At 35.1% G+C, this 15,770-nt stretch overlaps 1 protein-coding gene across 1 annotated transcript; it reads left to right on the forward strand.

Annotated features, from left to right (window-relative positions):
• Positions 1-1,373: 1,373 nt before the first annotated feature.
• Positions 1,374-11,426, forward strand: LOC129431827 (uncharacterized). The gene is made up of 18 exons (XM_073858759.1): positions 1,374-1,536; positions 1,693-1,860; positions 2,023-2,172; positions 3,059-3,226; positions 3,385-3,552; positions 3,708-3,875; positions 5,115-5,282; positions 5,424-5,483; positions 6,819-6,989; positions 7,205-7,317; positions 7,917-7,978; positions 8,092-8,151; positions 8,278-8,396; positions 8,497-8,885; positions 9,769-9,930; positions 10,183-10,268; positions 10,540-10,697; positions 11,350-11,426. The coding sequence occupies exons 4-14, from the start codon at positions 3,145-3,147 to the stop codon at positions 8,571-8,573; spliced, it is 1,248 nt and encodes a 415-aa protein (XP_073714860.1). The 5' UTR covers positions 1,374-1,536; positions 1,693-1,860; positions 2,023-2,172; positions 3,059-3,144; the 3' UTR covers positions 8,574-8,885; positions 9,769-9,930; positions 10,183-10,268; positions 10,540-10,697; positions 11,350-11,426.
• Positions 11,427-15,770: the final 4,344 nt, after the last annotated feature.

Genomic DNA, 15,770 nt, shown 5'->3' on the forward strand with positions numbered 1-15,770 from the left:
TCTAGACAGTTTACTACAACTGAAAATACAACAACAATCGGTCAAAAATACTTTTTTGTTTCACAAAACAGAGCCTACAACATATTCAGAAAGTCCCACAACAACAGATGTATTAACTACAACAGACATTACAACTTCAGAACAAACCACGTCACCGACGACTGACATCACAACAGCCTCAGAAACTTCAGCGACAACAGATCAAGTCTCGACTTCAGCTGATATTTCAACTACAGCAGGTAATTGAGTTGTTAAAAAATGTCCAAATCCATTTTGTTTTAGAAATTGCTCCATCTGCATAGTTTTTAGAACATATTCCAGTCTATAAGGTTTACTACAACTAAAGTTACAACAACAATCGGTTTATAATACTTTTTTTGTTTCACAAAACAGAGCCTACAACATATTCAGAAAGTCCCAGAACAACAGATGTATTAACTACAACGGACATTACAACTTCAGAACAAACCACGTCACCGACGACTGACATCACAACAGCATCAGAAACTTCAGCTACAACAGATCAAGTCTCGACTTCAGCTGATGCTTCAACTACAGCAGGTAATTGAGTTGTTAAAAAAATGTCCAAATCCATTTTGTTTTAGAAATTGCTTCATATGCATAGTTTTTTGAACTTATTTCAGTCTATAAGGTTTACTACAGCTAAAGTTACAACAATAATCGGTTTATAATACTTTTTTGATTCACAAAACAGAGCCTACAACATATTCAGAAAGTCCCAGAACAACAGATGTATTAACTACAACGGACATTACAGCTTCAGAACAAACCACGTCACCTACGACTGACATCACAACAGCATCAGAAACTTCAGCTACAACAGATCAAGTCTCGACTTCAGCTGATGCTGCAACAACAGCAGGTAATTGAGTTATTTAAAAAACAATCGGCCAAATCAATTGAATTGAAAAAACTGCTTCAAACACTGAGCTTTTTTAACATATTCCAGTCTATAAGGTATACTACAACTAAAGTTACAACAACAATCGGTTTATAATACTTTTTTGTTTCACAAAACAGAGCCTACAACATATTCAGAAAGTCCCAGAACAACAGATGTATTAACTACAACGGACATAACAGCTTCAGAACAAACCACTTCACCGACGACTGACATCACAACAGCGGCAGAAACTTCAGCTACAACAGATCAAGTCTCGACTTCAGCTGATGCTTCAACTACAGCAGGTAATCGAGTTTAAAAAAAAACAATCGGCCAAATCAATTTAATTGAAAAAAATTGCTCCAAACACTGAGATTTTTTAAGATATTCCAGTCTAGACAGTTTACTACAACTGAAAATACAACAACAATCGGTTTATAATACTTTTTTGTTTCACAAAACAGAGCCTACAACTAATTCAGAAAGTCCCACAACAACAGATGCATTAACTACAACGGACATTACAGCTTCAGAACAAACCACTTCACCTACGACTGACATCACAACAGCGTCAGAAACTTCAGCTACAACAGATCAAGTCTCGACTTCAGCTGATGCTTCAACTACAGCAGGTAATCGAGTAAAAAAAAAACAATCGGCCAAATCAATTTAATTAAAAAAATTGCTCCAAACACTGAGATTTTTAAGATATTCCAGTCTAGACAGTTTACTAAAACTGAAGTTACAACAACAATCGATCTATAATACTTTTTTGTTTTACAAAACAGAGCCTACAACAAATTCAGAAAGTCCTACAACAACAAATGTATTAACTACAACGGACTTTATAACTTCAGAACAAACAACTTCAACTACGACTGACATCACAACAGCGTCAGAAAGTTCAGCTACAACAGATCAAGCCTCGACTTCAGCTGATACATCAACTACAGCAGGTAATTGAGTTATTTAAAAACAATCGGCCAAATCAATTTAATTAAAAAACTGCTCCAAACACTGTGCTTTTTTAACATATTCCAGTCTAGACGGTTTAGTACCACTAAAGATACAACAAAAATCGGTCTATAATACTTTTTTGTTTCACAAAACAAATTCAGAAAGTCTCAGAACTGCAGATGTAATAATTACAACGGACATTGCAACGTCAGAACAAACCACGTCACCTACGACTGACATCACAACATCGTCCGAAACTTCAGCTACAACAGATCAAGTCTCGACTTCAGCTGAAGCTTCAACTACAGCAGGTAATTGAGGTGTTTAAAAACAATCAGCCAAATCAATTTAATTAAAAAAATTGCTCCAAACCTTGCACTTTTTTAACATATTCAATTCAATTCAATTCAATTCAATTTTATTTAATTGTTTCAAAGCAGCTTTACATTAATAGAAACAGTGAAAAGCACAGAAAAGCGACAGATAGCCCAACATAATACACAATAGCATAAGCAGTTAAATTTGCTGCGGCTATGACTCAACATTATAAGCGAGCGTATTACTAATGTAACGTCTAGAAGAGGAAGCTAAGTTAAGCCCAAGAAGGCTGCCTCCCCGGGTTAAAAAACCCCCTAGGAGAAAAAAACTGGGCTTTTAGCCGAGGAAATAAAAAAAAGTCCTAGGAGGGAAAAACCCTTGGGATATATATATATATATATACATATAAACGGATAAGGAGATTAAGCGGAGATTAAGCGGGTTCTGCCGGTGATCGTTGGTCAGGCATCAGCTGGGCATCACGTTGAAGGACGGCCAGTAGATCAGAAATGTGCCGACTTTCACATTTACCGGAACTGGGTCTGTTTGTCTCATTGTCCTCGGGGTCGAGGACGAGACAGGGAGAGAAAAACAAAATCATATTAGCGTAGGGGCCGTTCACATGTAATGCAAGTGTCACACAGTGATGTGGTTTAAATCAGCTTAGTTCCAGACAGACTAACTATTGTGGCATAATTATGTTATCCACAGTTGAGGATTTTGCAAATTGGGTGCCCAATGCGAAGGTATATATGGTAACTAAGGGTCACCTTCCGATCTTTAAGAAAAATAACCTTTCGAGTTCCAGTCTAGATGGTTTAATACAACTAAAGATACAACAACAATCAGTCTATAATACTTTTTTGTTTTACAAAACAGAGCCTACAACAAATTCAGAAAGTCCTACAACAACAGATGTATTAACTACAACGGACTTTATAACTTCAGAACAAACAACTTCAACTATGACTGACATCACAACAGCGTCAAAAAGTTCAGCTACAACAGATCAATCCTCGACTTCAGCTGATCCTTCAACTACAGCAGGTAATTGAGTTATTTAAAAACAATTGGCCAAATCAATTTAATTAAAAGATTGCTCCGTACGCATAGATTTTTTTTATCTTATTCCAGTCTAGACGGTTTACTACAACTAAAGATACAACAACATTTGTTCTATAATACTTTTTTGCTTCACAAAACAGAACCTACAACAAATTCAGAAAGTCCCACAACAACAGATGTCTTAACTACAACAGACATTACAGCTTCAGAACAAACCACGTCACCTACAACTGACATCACAACAGCGTCAGAAACTTCAGCTACAACAGATCAAGTCTTGACTTCAGCTGATCCTTCAACTACAGCAGGTAACTGAGTTATTTAAAAACAATTGGCCAAATCAATTTAATAAAAAAATTGCTCCAAACACTGTGCTTTTTAACATATTCCAGTCTAGACGGTTTACTACAACTAAAGATACAACAACATTTGGTCTATAATACTTTTTTGCTTCACAAAACAGAGCCTACAACAAATTCAGAAAGTCCCACAACAACAGATGTATTAACCACAACAGACATTACAGCTTCAGAACAAACCACTTCACCGATGACTGACATCACAACAGCATCAGAAACTTCAACTACAAAAGATCAAGTCTCAACTTCAGCTCATACTTCAATTACAGCAGGTAATTGAGTTATTTAAAAACAATTGGCCAAATCAATTTAATTAAAAAATAGCTCCAAACACTGTGCTTTTTAACATATTCCAGTCTAGACTGCAAGAAAAAATGAGGAGGACGTTGAAAATTAAAAACTAGTTTATTTAATCTAAGCAGTAGCATAGTACTAAAAAGCACTCAGGTTTCATCAGAGTTGGAGTGAACCCTGAACCATGTCAGTCTTAATACTTATACTGTTTAGAATCTGTTTCCCCCCCAAATGCTAATGCTGTACTCTTTGACATATACACCAAGAATACCAATGTAAATGACCACTCTCATTCTTTGTTCGCTTTTCCAAATGCTAATGTTGTATCCCCCATAACATATGAATACAGATGTAAATGGCCCTTCTCACTCTTTGTTCTCACTTCCTTACAGTCACCAAAGGAGTACTTAATGAAATTATTGAATTGATCTGATTAGGCTACGGTACTCACCCAAGTAATTGGATGATGCATGAACAGATGTCTCTCATTATCACAGACCCCCTTTGACCTCTGTTGGTTGTTGAAGTCTCACTTTTGCTCCCATACTATCAGTGGAGGCTCGTGACTGCTCATCCAAGGGGCGCTAATTCATGTCATGTCTGTTGCTTGCGTTTTCAAAATATGTGTTTGTTGCGTCATGTAAACCATGTGCATCACATGTTTTGCCAAAATAAATGCCTGCAGCACACGCGTTAAAAACTGTTTATGATAAAAGAGACGCTCACGTTCACAAAATACACGCAAGACACCCCCTTAACAGTAAACTCTGATTACGTATGATATTATGTGAGTATCTGGCAAACACGATCATAAACCCTTTAGACGCATCTGCAACAGGCACTTATTTTGACAGGACACGTGATGCACACAGGATCTCTCGATGCGCAGAACACATATTTTGAAAAAAGGAACCACACACATGACGGGCTACATACAGGTCGTGACGAACTTAGCATCGAGCGCCCTCGAAAAAGAAGTCACCGGCCGCCACTGCATACTATAATTAAGATAATATACGTTTAGGTTATATTATTAGTGTACTCCTTGGACTGAGATTACTATAATAATGAAGCCTTTTAGAGGGATGAGCTTGTTTTATATCTTAAGTTGGAGTGGAATCTGTTAGAGATAGTGTGTAATTCTTACAAGACGGTTTACTAAAACTGCAGTTACAACAACAATCGGTGTATAATACTTTTTTTGTCTCACAAAACAGAGCCTACAACTAATTCAGAAAGTCCCAAAACAACAGATGTATTAACTACAACGGACATTACAGCTTCAGAACAAACCACGTCACCTACGACTGACATCACAACAGCGTCAGAAACTTCAGCTAAAACAGATCAAGTCTCAACTTCAGCTGATACTTCAACTACAGCGGGTAAACAATTGGCCAAATCAGTTTAATTAAAAAAATTGCTCCAAACACTGAGCTTTTTTACATATTCCATTCTATACGGTTTACTACAACTAAAGTTATAACAACAATCATTCTATAACACTTTTTTGTTTTACACAACAGCCACTCATACTTCAACTACAACAAGAGTCTCAACTTCTGCTCATCCGTCAACAACAACAGGTATTAAAGTAAAAATCAGCTAAATCACTTTGATTGAAGATAATTCAATAAAACAACAGCACATGCAGGGCTCAACATAAAGGACTGCCCGTTGGCCCGGGGCCAGCGTGAGAAACGTTCGGGACAATAAACAGTATTGTTACTTTCCCAATAGGGCCAGTGCTTCGCCCTCAGGCACTAAAATATATTTTCTGCCTGTGGCTGTATGTCTGTATGTATTATTATGTAATGATATCATTGCAATGTCATGTGGTTTCTCCAACCTTATTGGTTGTTGTGAACAACAACGTGTGTTGTTTGTTAGGTCAGCAAAGAGACGTTAAGATAGTGGGCCACCAACCAAAAACATAATTATTTAACATCTTGGATGCAGATATTTACTTGGGTAAAACAGACAAAAGAAATGATGCAATGTTTTGCACAGTTTACAGGTAAAGCAGACAAGTCGGGAGCCTTTTTTGTTGTAATATGTCTGTTGTATATGTATACAAATATATTTGACTTCTGAATTAATATTTTTAAATATGTGACAGATACTGAAATCTTTTTTTAGTGTGGCCAGTGAAAATTTTGTCAGGGCAAGTGAAAACCTGAACCACTGACCTGACTGGGCCAGTATAAACAATTCTTTGCGTTGAGCCCTGACATGTGTATAGCTGCAAATTACATTACATTTCCAGTTGAGCTTGTTTAATGTCATGAACACTTAAACTTGTAATCAACACTTGTCATCAACTTGCAACACAAAATCTTTTATCAGTTATATCCCAACCCTATATCACGAAATTGCGTGACTATTTCACGCATGGACCAGCGTGACAATGTCACGCTTTGCCGCGTTTGAGCGTGAGCATGTCACGCTTTTCTGTTTGTGTCGCTGTCACGTGTTGGTTACTCAACTTTTTTGTCCTATTTTCAAACCATCGTCGCTTCGGTTTAGGGTTAGATTTGGTGCTTGTGTTATATGTCACTTTAAGTATTTGTCACTTTAAGTATTGGTTTATAAAATAAAAAGATACAATACTTATTCTTTTATATTTTCTAAACTTTAACCAATTGTCACCTGACGTTGGGGTTAGAGTTTGTTTAGGTAAGGGTGTCATTTTATGTAAATCTAACCCTAAACCGAAGCGACAATGGTAAGAAATTAGGACAAAAAAGTTGAGTAACCAATACGTGACAGCGACACAAACAGAAAGCCTGACATGCTCACGCTCAAACGCGGCAAAGTTATTACAAAAAAAACATTGTCACGCTGGTCCATGCGTGAAATAGTCACGCAATTTCGTGATACTGGGTTGTTATATCCACAGAAACTGACTCTCTTATTTTCAGTAACGGCAGGAACAAGCTCTACTCTATCAACAACCAAGTCCACAACTGCGAAACCTAATAATCCATGTTATAATGGTGGAACTCCATATCCAAACAATGATGGTTGTTTTTGCCCTACTGGCTTCACGGGCAGATTTTGTAGTAATGTTGACAAGGAAATTAATCCTTCAGGTAAGTGAATAAAGTCTAACACAACATTTTTTGATAATAGTAAAGAATAAATACTTTTATCGATTTAAAATTCCTTTCTTCTAATTTTTCTAACCAAAAATAATTAACCAAAACCATAAAAATACATACAAGGAATTTAATACATACAAGACTTAAAATAAATTATGATTATCAAATTAATAGCAGATTTTCTGTATTTTTTATTTTTATTCCAGCGTTCAAAAGGGTTGTCCGTGTTATGGTAGATGTGCGTGAAACTTTTGTCCCAGAATTTAATAACACATCATCTGACAAATATAAAGTGTTTGTGTCCTACTTCACAAGTAAGGTAAGAATCTTATTATTAAAATAAAGTTATATAACTATATATGCAGAGTTGATACAAGGAAAGCTGAACTACTTTTACTCTATTTTTTTTTCATTTTTATTTTATTCTGTTTTTTACCTGTTTGATTTACTTAGATTGTTTTGTTTACTATTTGAATTTTTTGTTTTAATTTTTAATTGTTCCAAATGTTGACTATATATTTTTGCACTGACTGAGGAGGAACATAATCCTAAAGCTTGATTATTGAAGGGCACATCTATTGATCTATCTATTTGTATTAATGAATTTTTGACAAAGATTTAACATAATTTGGTTGTTTATGGCATTGTAGTCTGCAGATATATGGCAAGCTAATTCATAAGTTTGTCCTTAAATTCTGCAATGTAAACCTGTGAGAACTTGAGATGTAACTTAAAATAAGAGTAATTAAGAAGTAATACTGTTAAATAAAACATGTTAAGAGCATTACTTGCAAAAATTAATAATATGTACAATCATTTGGAATTTATTTTAACTTTGAGTTAAATAAAGGTCATTTTCCTGTGTAGTGGTACAAATTTACATTGCAATATTACATATATATTTTCATTTATTTGTAGATGCAACCCTATTATAAAGAAAGAGTTCAGAACTTCAGCAGTACGGAAGTCATAAAGCTAAGGTAATTCTTACAGGCTGATGGACAGCATATGATATTTTGTAATTACATATATACTTTTATCTTGTTTTCAGTATTAAGGTGTCTAAATAAAACATTTTTTTTTCCGATCAAAGTGAGGGAGTAGATCTATCAAAAAGAAGAAGAAGTTTGGCATTGACGAAAGTGTCACGAAGGTAAGCTAAAATGTTAATATAAAGTAAAATTTAAGTTTAAATAAAAATGTATATTGTTATTATTATTATTCAAATTCTAATTTTCTGTCATTGCCTATCCTCGTTCTAATGAAATGATGCCACTAGTGTGAAGGTTCACCACGATGTTATGGTTAATATTCCAAACGACAACAATTTCAACAGCAGTTATAAGGATAGTTACACAGAGGTGATAATAGCTCTTCTAGCCTTAATAAACGGCACAGGTAGGTCAATGTGTGTTAGTGCTTTACTTCCATAATCTGTTTTAGGATTAATTAATTAATTATTCACCTGTGTATTTTGAAATTCTGTTTTCTTATTCAGCTGACGTAGGCATCCCCATTATTAATTATAACGCATCAGAGATTGAATTTAATGGTAAGTCTTATGACTTGATTTAACATGTTTAAATAGAGCCACAAAACAATTGGGATCAACATCCGTAAAAGCACTTCTCTTATTTTGATTTAATTAAATGTATTTTATTTATTATGTAAGGCAATTCTTTGCAACGCTTTTTATTTTTTTAATGCCACAGAATCGTGTGAAGCAGCTACAGCAGTTCTTCCTGAAGGATACAGGAAGTATTATGCACCATTTATACTCCCAGGCAAAGTGATGTGTGTGAGTCAATGCCATCAAGGACATCCACGTCCCAAAATGTGTTTCAACAACGGCACATGTGAAGTTTCTCTCAAAGGTCCATCTTGCTAGTACGTACTTTTGTCTAACCATATTCTTTATTATATTATACTTTTATGCTTCATGATTTTACTGACAGTGAGAGGTACATGTATCTCCTCCATAAGTTGTTGCAGTGGTTAAAGATCTGGGCCAACAACATAAAGGTTATAGCAGTGGCGACCCCCGCCTGCTCATCTGAGGGGCGCTTATTCAAAATAAGTGTTCAGAGTGTCATGTGTATTGCTTGCGTTTTCAAAATATGTTTTTGTTGCGTCATGTAAACCATGTGCATCACGTGTTTTGTCAAGGTAAGTGCCTGCTGCACACGCGTCAAAAAAATTCACAAAATACACGCCAGACACTCCCTTAACGGCAAAGGCAAACGCGGGCGTCTTTTTTATTATAAACCCTTTGGATGCGTCTGCAGCAGGCACTTATTTTGACAAGACATGTGATGCACACAGGATCTCATATATCACACATATTTTGAAAAAAGCACCCACACACATCACGGGCTACATACATGTTGTTACGAACTTCGCATCGAGGGCCCTCGAAAAATAAAGAAGTCACCGGCCGCCACTGGGTTATAGGTGCAATTCATGAGCTATTACTTTTGCACCCTTAACCTGGTTGCTCTAGGTTGACTGTCCCTCTTATGACCAAAGATAAATTGTATTTAAATACAAGTATGGGTTCGGTATCAAATGTTTTCAAAGAAAATGTACTTGGAATTAAATCCACATTTGATTGTACGTTGTTAAGGCAGTTTGAAGTGAAAGTAAGCTGTTTAATTTGCCGTTTTCCATGTTGCATTCATATATCTCAAGTACTTCATGTTTTTAATAAGTGCATGTTTTTTTTATATTTCTCTCCAAATTTAAATGAAATTGTAATACATCTTTACTTTAGTTGCCTTTACACTGATGTTATGTGGTACTTGGGAAAGGACTGCAGCTACACAGTTAACAAAATCGGATTCTATGCTGGAACAGGAGTGGTGGCACTTATATTAGTAATAACTGTAGCAGTACTGACAGCTTATGTTGTAATAAACAAAAGGAAGGTTACAAGGTGAGCAAAATTTTATGTAAATGTATATTAACTATCCGTATATTAAATACATACATGTTGTTTTACTTTTTTGACATACCGTATATTTATTCAAACTAATTCATTGTAACGTTATTGCGACAATTTAACCTAAAACGTTAGATTTGCCCAATGACTGCCTTAAAAATGTCAAAATATTTTAAATGAATACTGTTTACCTTTTTATGTGACATGGGGTGTCTTGCCACCTAACCCATTTTTTCATTATTTTAGGAGTAAGGACATCAAGCGAGAGCTAGTGAATAAGTGGTTAGAAGATGACGTTGAGTGGCCAACACAAAGAAATACATTATACTCAGGTACTAAAACAACATGCATATCATACAAAAGTACAACATATACCACATATAGTGCAATATATAGAAAGCAGGAAGCATTTTTGGACTCTTCATATTATTTTTGAACACCAACATTTATTAACAATAAAAGAAGGAATATTTCTTTGTCCAGTTTAATCATGTAATATTTCATTAAATTCAAGTTTAAATTGGCATTTTTTTCCATGATGTGATAAACTTGTTTATGTTTATAAAGTCTCAGATTATTCAACAAACATTTTATTGTTTTCAGTTTCCAGAGGACCACATGATAACCCAACGTTTTCACAGGAGGACTCTTATAGGAGGGACAGTTTGGGAATATGTAGAACAAATCTCTCAGAAGATCAAACCTACAGTCAATATTCTACACCTGAAACAGACACTCAGCCTTACAATTTTCAGAGGGATGTGAGTACCGAGAGGATATAAAGCTGTACACACAGCACAGCAACATATAACATTATTTATTCATTTTATTAGTGGATAACCGATATGGGTTTTTGCATGGCCGATTGGCCAATTTAACATAAATGTAATAACAGTGAATGAGAGACAAACAGAAAATTGGTGAAACTAAATAAACATTTATGCATGTATAAATATTCCTTTTTAAACTACTTAAACATATTTATAAGGCATAATTAACATTTCACGGTACTGTTTGAATAAGACAGACCAGAGTGTTATTGTGTATAACATCATGTTATAAAGTGAATAACGTTTATTCATTTTACTGTCTGTCAAACTTTTTTAACTTAATCCAGACTAAAGTCTCATACATAACCTAAAAGAAAGATTAGGAGCAAAGATTGATTTTACTTTACTTTCAATCTTTGACATGGCCATACAATATTAAAGATATCAAGGTTATATTTTCAGGTTCTTTACATTATGTAGGATGAGTTTGTTGTAAACAGTAAATCACAAAAGTAGCTGGATTTTCTCAAACAGGGTCACACACATCTGCATTTAGTACTTTTTGACATCTAAACGTAATGCAAAAGATTTTTTTTTAAATAAAATACCACCATTTTTCATTAATGTGTTTTTTCCTTGACAGGTGAGAATTGACAGGCCTCAGATCCGGTCATCGTTTGATATTTAATTTAAAACTTCATCACTTATTTGTTGTTTTCTGTAAATTTTTTGCACTCTCAGTTCAAATACCTAACAAATGCATGTGAACAGTATCTTAGAATTTAAAGTTATATAAATATATACATACAGTGTCAATTAATTTATTAACAAACTTTGTCTGGCCCTTCAAAACGAAGAGCACTGGTATTTTTACCTCCCTATTTATTATGTAATTTGCTTCCATAGGATGTTGAGAAATACTAAAGGTCTTTTTGTTTTTTAAATCTAGTCTTAAAACTTGTGTTTAAGTGGCCTTTATGTAAATTTATGTTTTATGTGATGTATTATTTATCTAGTCTGTCAAGGCTGTACTGCATGAGGACTTCTGTTATTTAATGTTAATGTTTTATTGTGCTTGTACTGTGTCCTTGAGTGTCATGAAAGGTGCCTATAAGTAAAATATTTAACAACCATCAACATAATAGCTAGGATGATAAACATACATGTATAAAGTTTGTAAAACATTGTGCTTGTAAAGTGTCCTCAAGTATCATGAAAGGCGCCTATAAATAAATTGTATGATGAATTTTCAAATAGTGGGAGATAAAAAGATAAACTTTTAGACATGCCATTAAAATTATTTATTTGGTCAAAAGAAAATATAATGTAGTAGGTTATTGTTCTTAAGTGGTTCTCAAGTTATCCTTATGTTTTGTTATCATTATAAACAAATTATTTATTCTTGTTATACTCCTCAAATTGTTAAATGGCATTGCAACTATAAAATGGATATTTTTAATAAATTACTTGCATTCCCAGTTGTTTTATTTTGTCCCTATAAATACAAAAATGGTCCGTCTTCTTTCAGAAAGCACAGTTCATGGGCCTCTTAGCAACTTTCAGTTTAAAAGATGACTGGTGAAACAAATGAACAGATGGTTGTGGCCTATAAAATCTTTGTATTGCTATGTATTGGTAACCTTATCTTCAGCAGCCTTGTAAAACAACGTGCAGGATTACACATTAAAATGTGATTAAATGGGTGAACGGTCACATATTAAGAAAAACCCACAAAACTGTTCCTCAGTCAGTTTGTTAAGAACGATTGCAAATGGTAGCATCGGTTGGATGTGTCTCTTAGGGTTGGCAACTTTCTGAAAGGGAAATAAGGAACATAAAGCGCGTTGGCCGCCTATTCGGGGGTTGTCTGGGTCTGGTGGCATGCCCCCACGGAAGAAAATTTTTGGAAAAAAAACCCCCCTGAAATGAAGGCTTCTGGTGAAAATAGTGGAAACTAATTGATACATTTAGATAAATATATTTCATACAACTTCTTAGGCCTAAATATTTATAGAAGTATCCCTAATCAGTATACAAGACTGATCCACATAGATGTGAAATATAAAGGTTATCATGATCATTTTGCCAACAATGAACCATATGGCTTTAAGTTTATAATACGTCTGAAACCTCTTCAAAGACCCCACCCCTTTTTAAACCTTGAGCTATCTAAATCCATCAAAAATGATTGACACATTATAAGACGGGAGGGAGCGGGACACAGGAAAAGAGGGGGAACACTGGGGAGATATATGTGGAATGTTAGGCTAAAACTGTACCTGTATCTCTTTTAATATAATCACTTTCTTATCAACTATATTTAAGTTTTAAAAATCCACATAATTACATACCATATGAGCCTCTGGAGACGTTTGACGGACAAAGAACCTTATTGTTCCCTCCTTGGCCCGCAGCCTCTCGCTCCTCTGTTGTGATTAACTCTCCTGCTGCGTGCTGCTTAATATCACACACTCGACACTCCGCCGTGACAAACAGAATAAACGCGACGGAATATGGTACAATTGGCTTGTATTCATTGTCCCTCACGCATTCCAGCCACGGGTAGTCATTTTGCCATTCAATTCTATATTTTTGTGCTCGTTTCTTTTTCGCTTTAGTCATTTTTACATTTCCCGCTGTTGTCACTTATCGTCATCGTTGCTATGATACGTGACATCACATTGACTGAAACGACCAATTAAAAGGGCATTCCCTGATGATGCTGCAAGATGTTAAAAACGCTACGCTGATCATAGACAAACGGGGAGAAATGACCGCACCGTCAGGGTTTTCTTATACAAATGGCGCAGTCTTCATTCATCGTCTGGCATATTATAAGCTATGTGTGTGTCTGTCATGTATTTGCACTGAATTGATTAAAAAAAAAGTGCGTTCCGTATCAGTTCAATAAGGAACAAGAAATTTATGTGTCAAATACGGGACGATTCCGTATTATACGTAGCGGTTGCAACTTGCACCCTTCTCTGTGGTGCAGTGCAGTGGGTCTCATAGGTCACTGTATCAACATAAAAATCGTATTGGTGCTTGTATTTTTTTGTAGTGTTAACATTTCTATAGAATTTATAGTTTTATTTCCAAGTATCGCACAATATCAAGAAATTTTTGATTCTGAAAGATGTAGCCTGGTTTATTGAAATAAACTGAGCATTATATTTCGCATCTTCTTTTTAAGCTATTAACAAAAATTGTTACATGCTTTTTATGTACATGTTTATATCACAGTTTGTACCGACGTTACATTTATTTAATGTACATTATACTGTGACCTTGTACCTTGTACTCATTACTGGTTTTAAATAAAAAGCATTATTCGCAAGTCATAAGCATAGCCTTCGGATTGAGGAAGATTAGATTCTAATAGATTATGTCTGATAACAAGCAACATGAATAACCAGTACATTTAGTTCAAATCATAGCTAAAGTGTATCAACCAAAGTTACTGAGTAAAATTAATATAAGTAAACTTGTACAATGTATAAGCTACAGAAATTACATTTCTTAAATGCTTGCCTGGTTGCCCGATCCCGATGATCCACCGTTTTCCCTCGTTTTTTGAAAACCAAAATATACATGAGGTAACATTTGTTTCACGGATAAGTATAGTCGCTAGTCAAACAAACACAGACCTGAAGTAAACTTGCAAAGGCAACGCGCGTGCGTCCAATGAAACGTCTGTATTGATCTGGATTAACATTCAACAACAAAACTGTTGGTAAAAAAATATATTTTTAACAGAACCTTATGTGGGTTATTAATTTTTCTTACAAGAATATTTAAATAAAATTATATATCAAACTTAAAGGGACACTCCACTTTTGCATATATGATCATTTTCCAGCTCCCATAATGTTAAACACTAGATTTTTACCGTTTTGAAATCCATTCAACTGATCTCCGGATCTGGCGGTACCACTTTAAGCATAGCTTAGAATAATCCATTGAATCTGATTAGACCATTAGCATTGCGCAAAAAAATAACCAGAGGTTTGATTTTTTTTCTATTTAAAATTTGACTCTTCTGTAGTTCATCTTGTACTAAGACCTACGGAAAATTAAAAGTTGCGATTTTCTAGGCGATTCTCTTGTTCTGGTGTAATAATCAAGGACTTTGCTGCCGTAACATGGCTGCAGAAGGTGCAATGATATTACGCGCAGTACTCGAAAATAGTCCCCTGCTATTGAAAGTTACCAAAGGGGCTACTTTCAGGCGCTGTGTAATATCATTGCACCTGCTGCAGCTATGTTACGGTAGCAGAATCCTTGATTATTACGCCAGAATAAGAGTATAGTTCCTAGTCATATATCAGCCTAGAAAATCTAAACTTTTGATTTTCCGTCGGTCTTGGTGCACGATGTGGCTACAGAGGAGTCAAGTTTTAGATGGGAGAAATGTCAAAACTCTTTGGTTATTTTTTGGCGTGATGCTAATGGTCTAATCAGATTCAATGGAGTATGCTAAGCTATGTTAAAAGTGGTACCGCCAGACCCGGAGATGAGCTGAATGGATTCCAAAATGGTAAAAATCTAATGTTCAACTCTATGGGAGCTGGAAAATGTGCATATTTTTAAAAAAGTGGAGTATTCCTTTAAGTATAGACGTTTCATCGGACACATGTGCGTTGTCGAGGTTACGCATCTGATGGAAATTTACTTCCGGCGTATTTTTGTTAAATGGTCTGACTATTGTCTAAACTGAACTGTGGAACAAATATCTCGCCGAAAATAACATGTTTTGGTTTCCTAAAGACAAGCAGAGACGGCGATCATGGATCACTGCTATGTGAAGGGAGGTTTGGCAGCCGATTTGTAGCGAACATTGTATACAGTATAGTAGGCCTACACATTTTACACAGTAATGCTAGCTCTGTGTTTTTTAATGCTTTAGTTAGGAAATATGAACTACGGTAATCTACTTGTTGTTTATGTTGCTTGTTATCAGAAATAAATAAACTACTCTTAAAGGACCCAATTGTTATTATTTGCAGAATTTACCGGAACTTACATTTGTTCCACGAAAGCCGTTTGTTTATGTTGTTACTGCGG

Source organism: Misgurnus anguillicaudatus, chromosome 21 (assembly GCF_027580225.2).
Source record: "Misgurnus anguillicaudatus chromosome 21, ASM2758022v2, whole genome shotgun sequence".
Taxonomy (NCBI): Eukaryota; Metazoa; Chordata; class Actinopteri; order Cypriniformes; family Cobitidae; genus Misgurnus; species Misgurnus anguillicaudatus.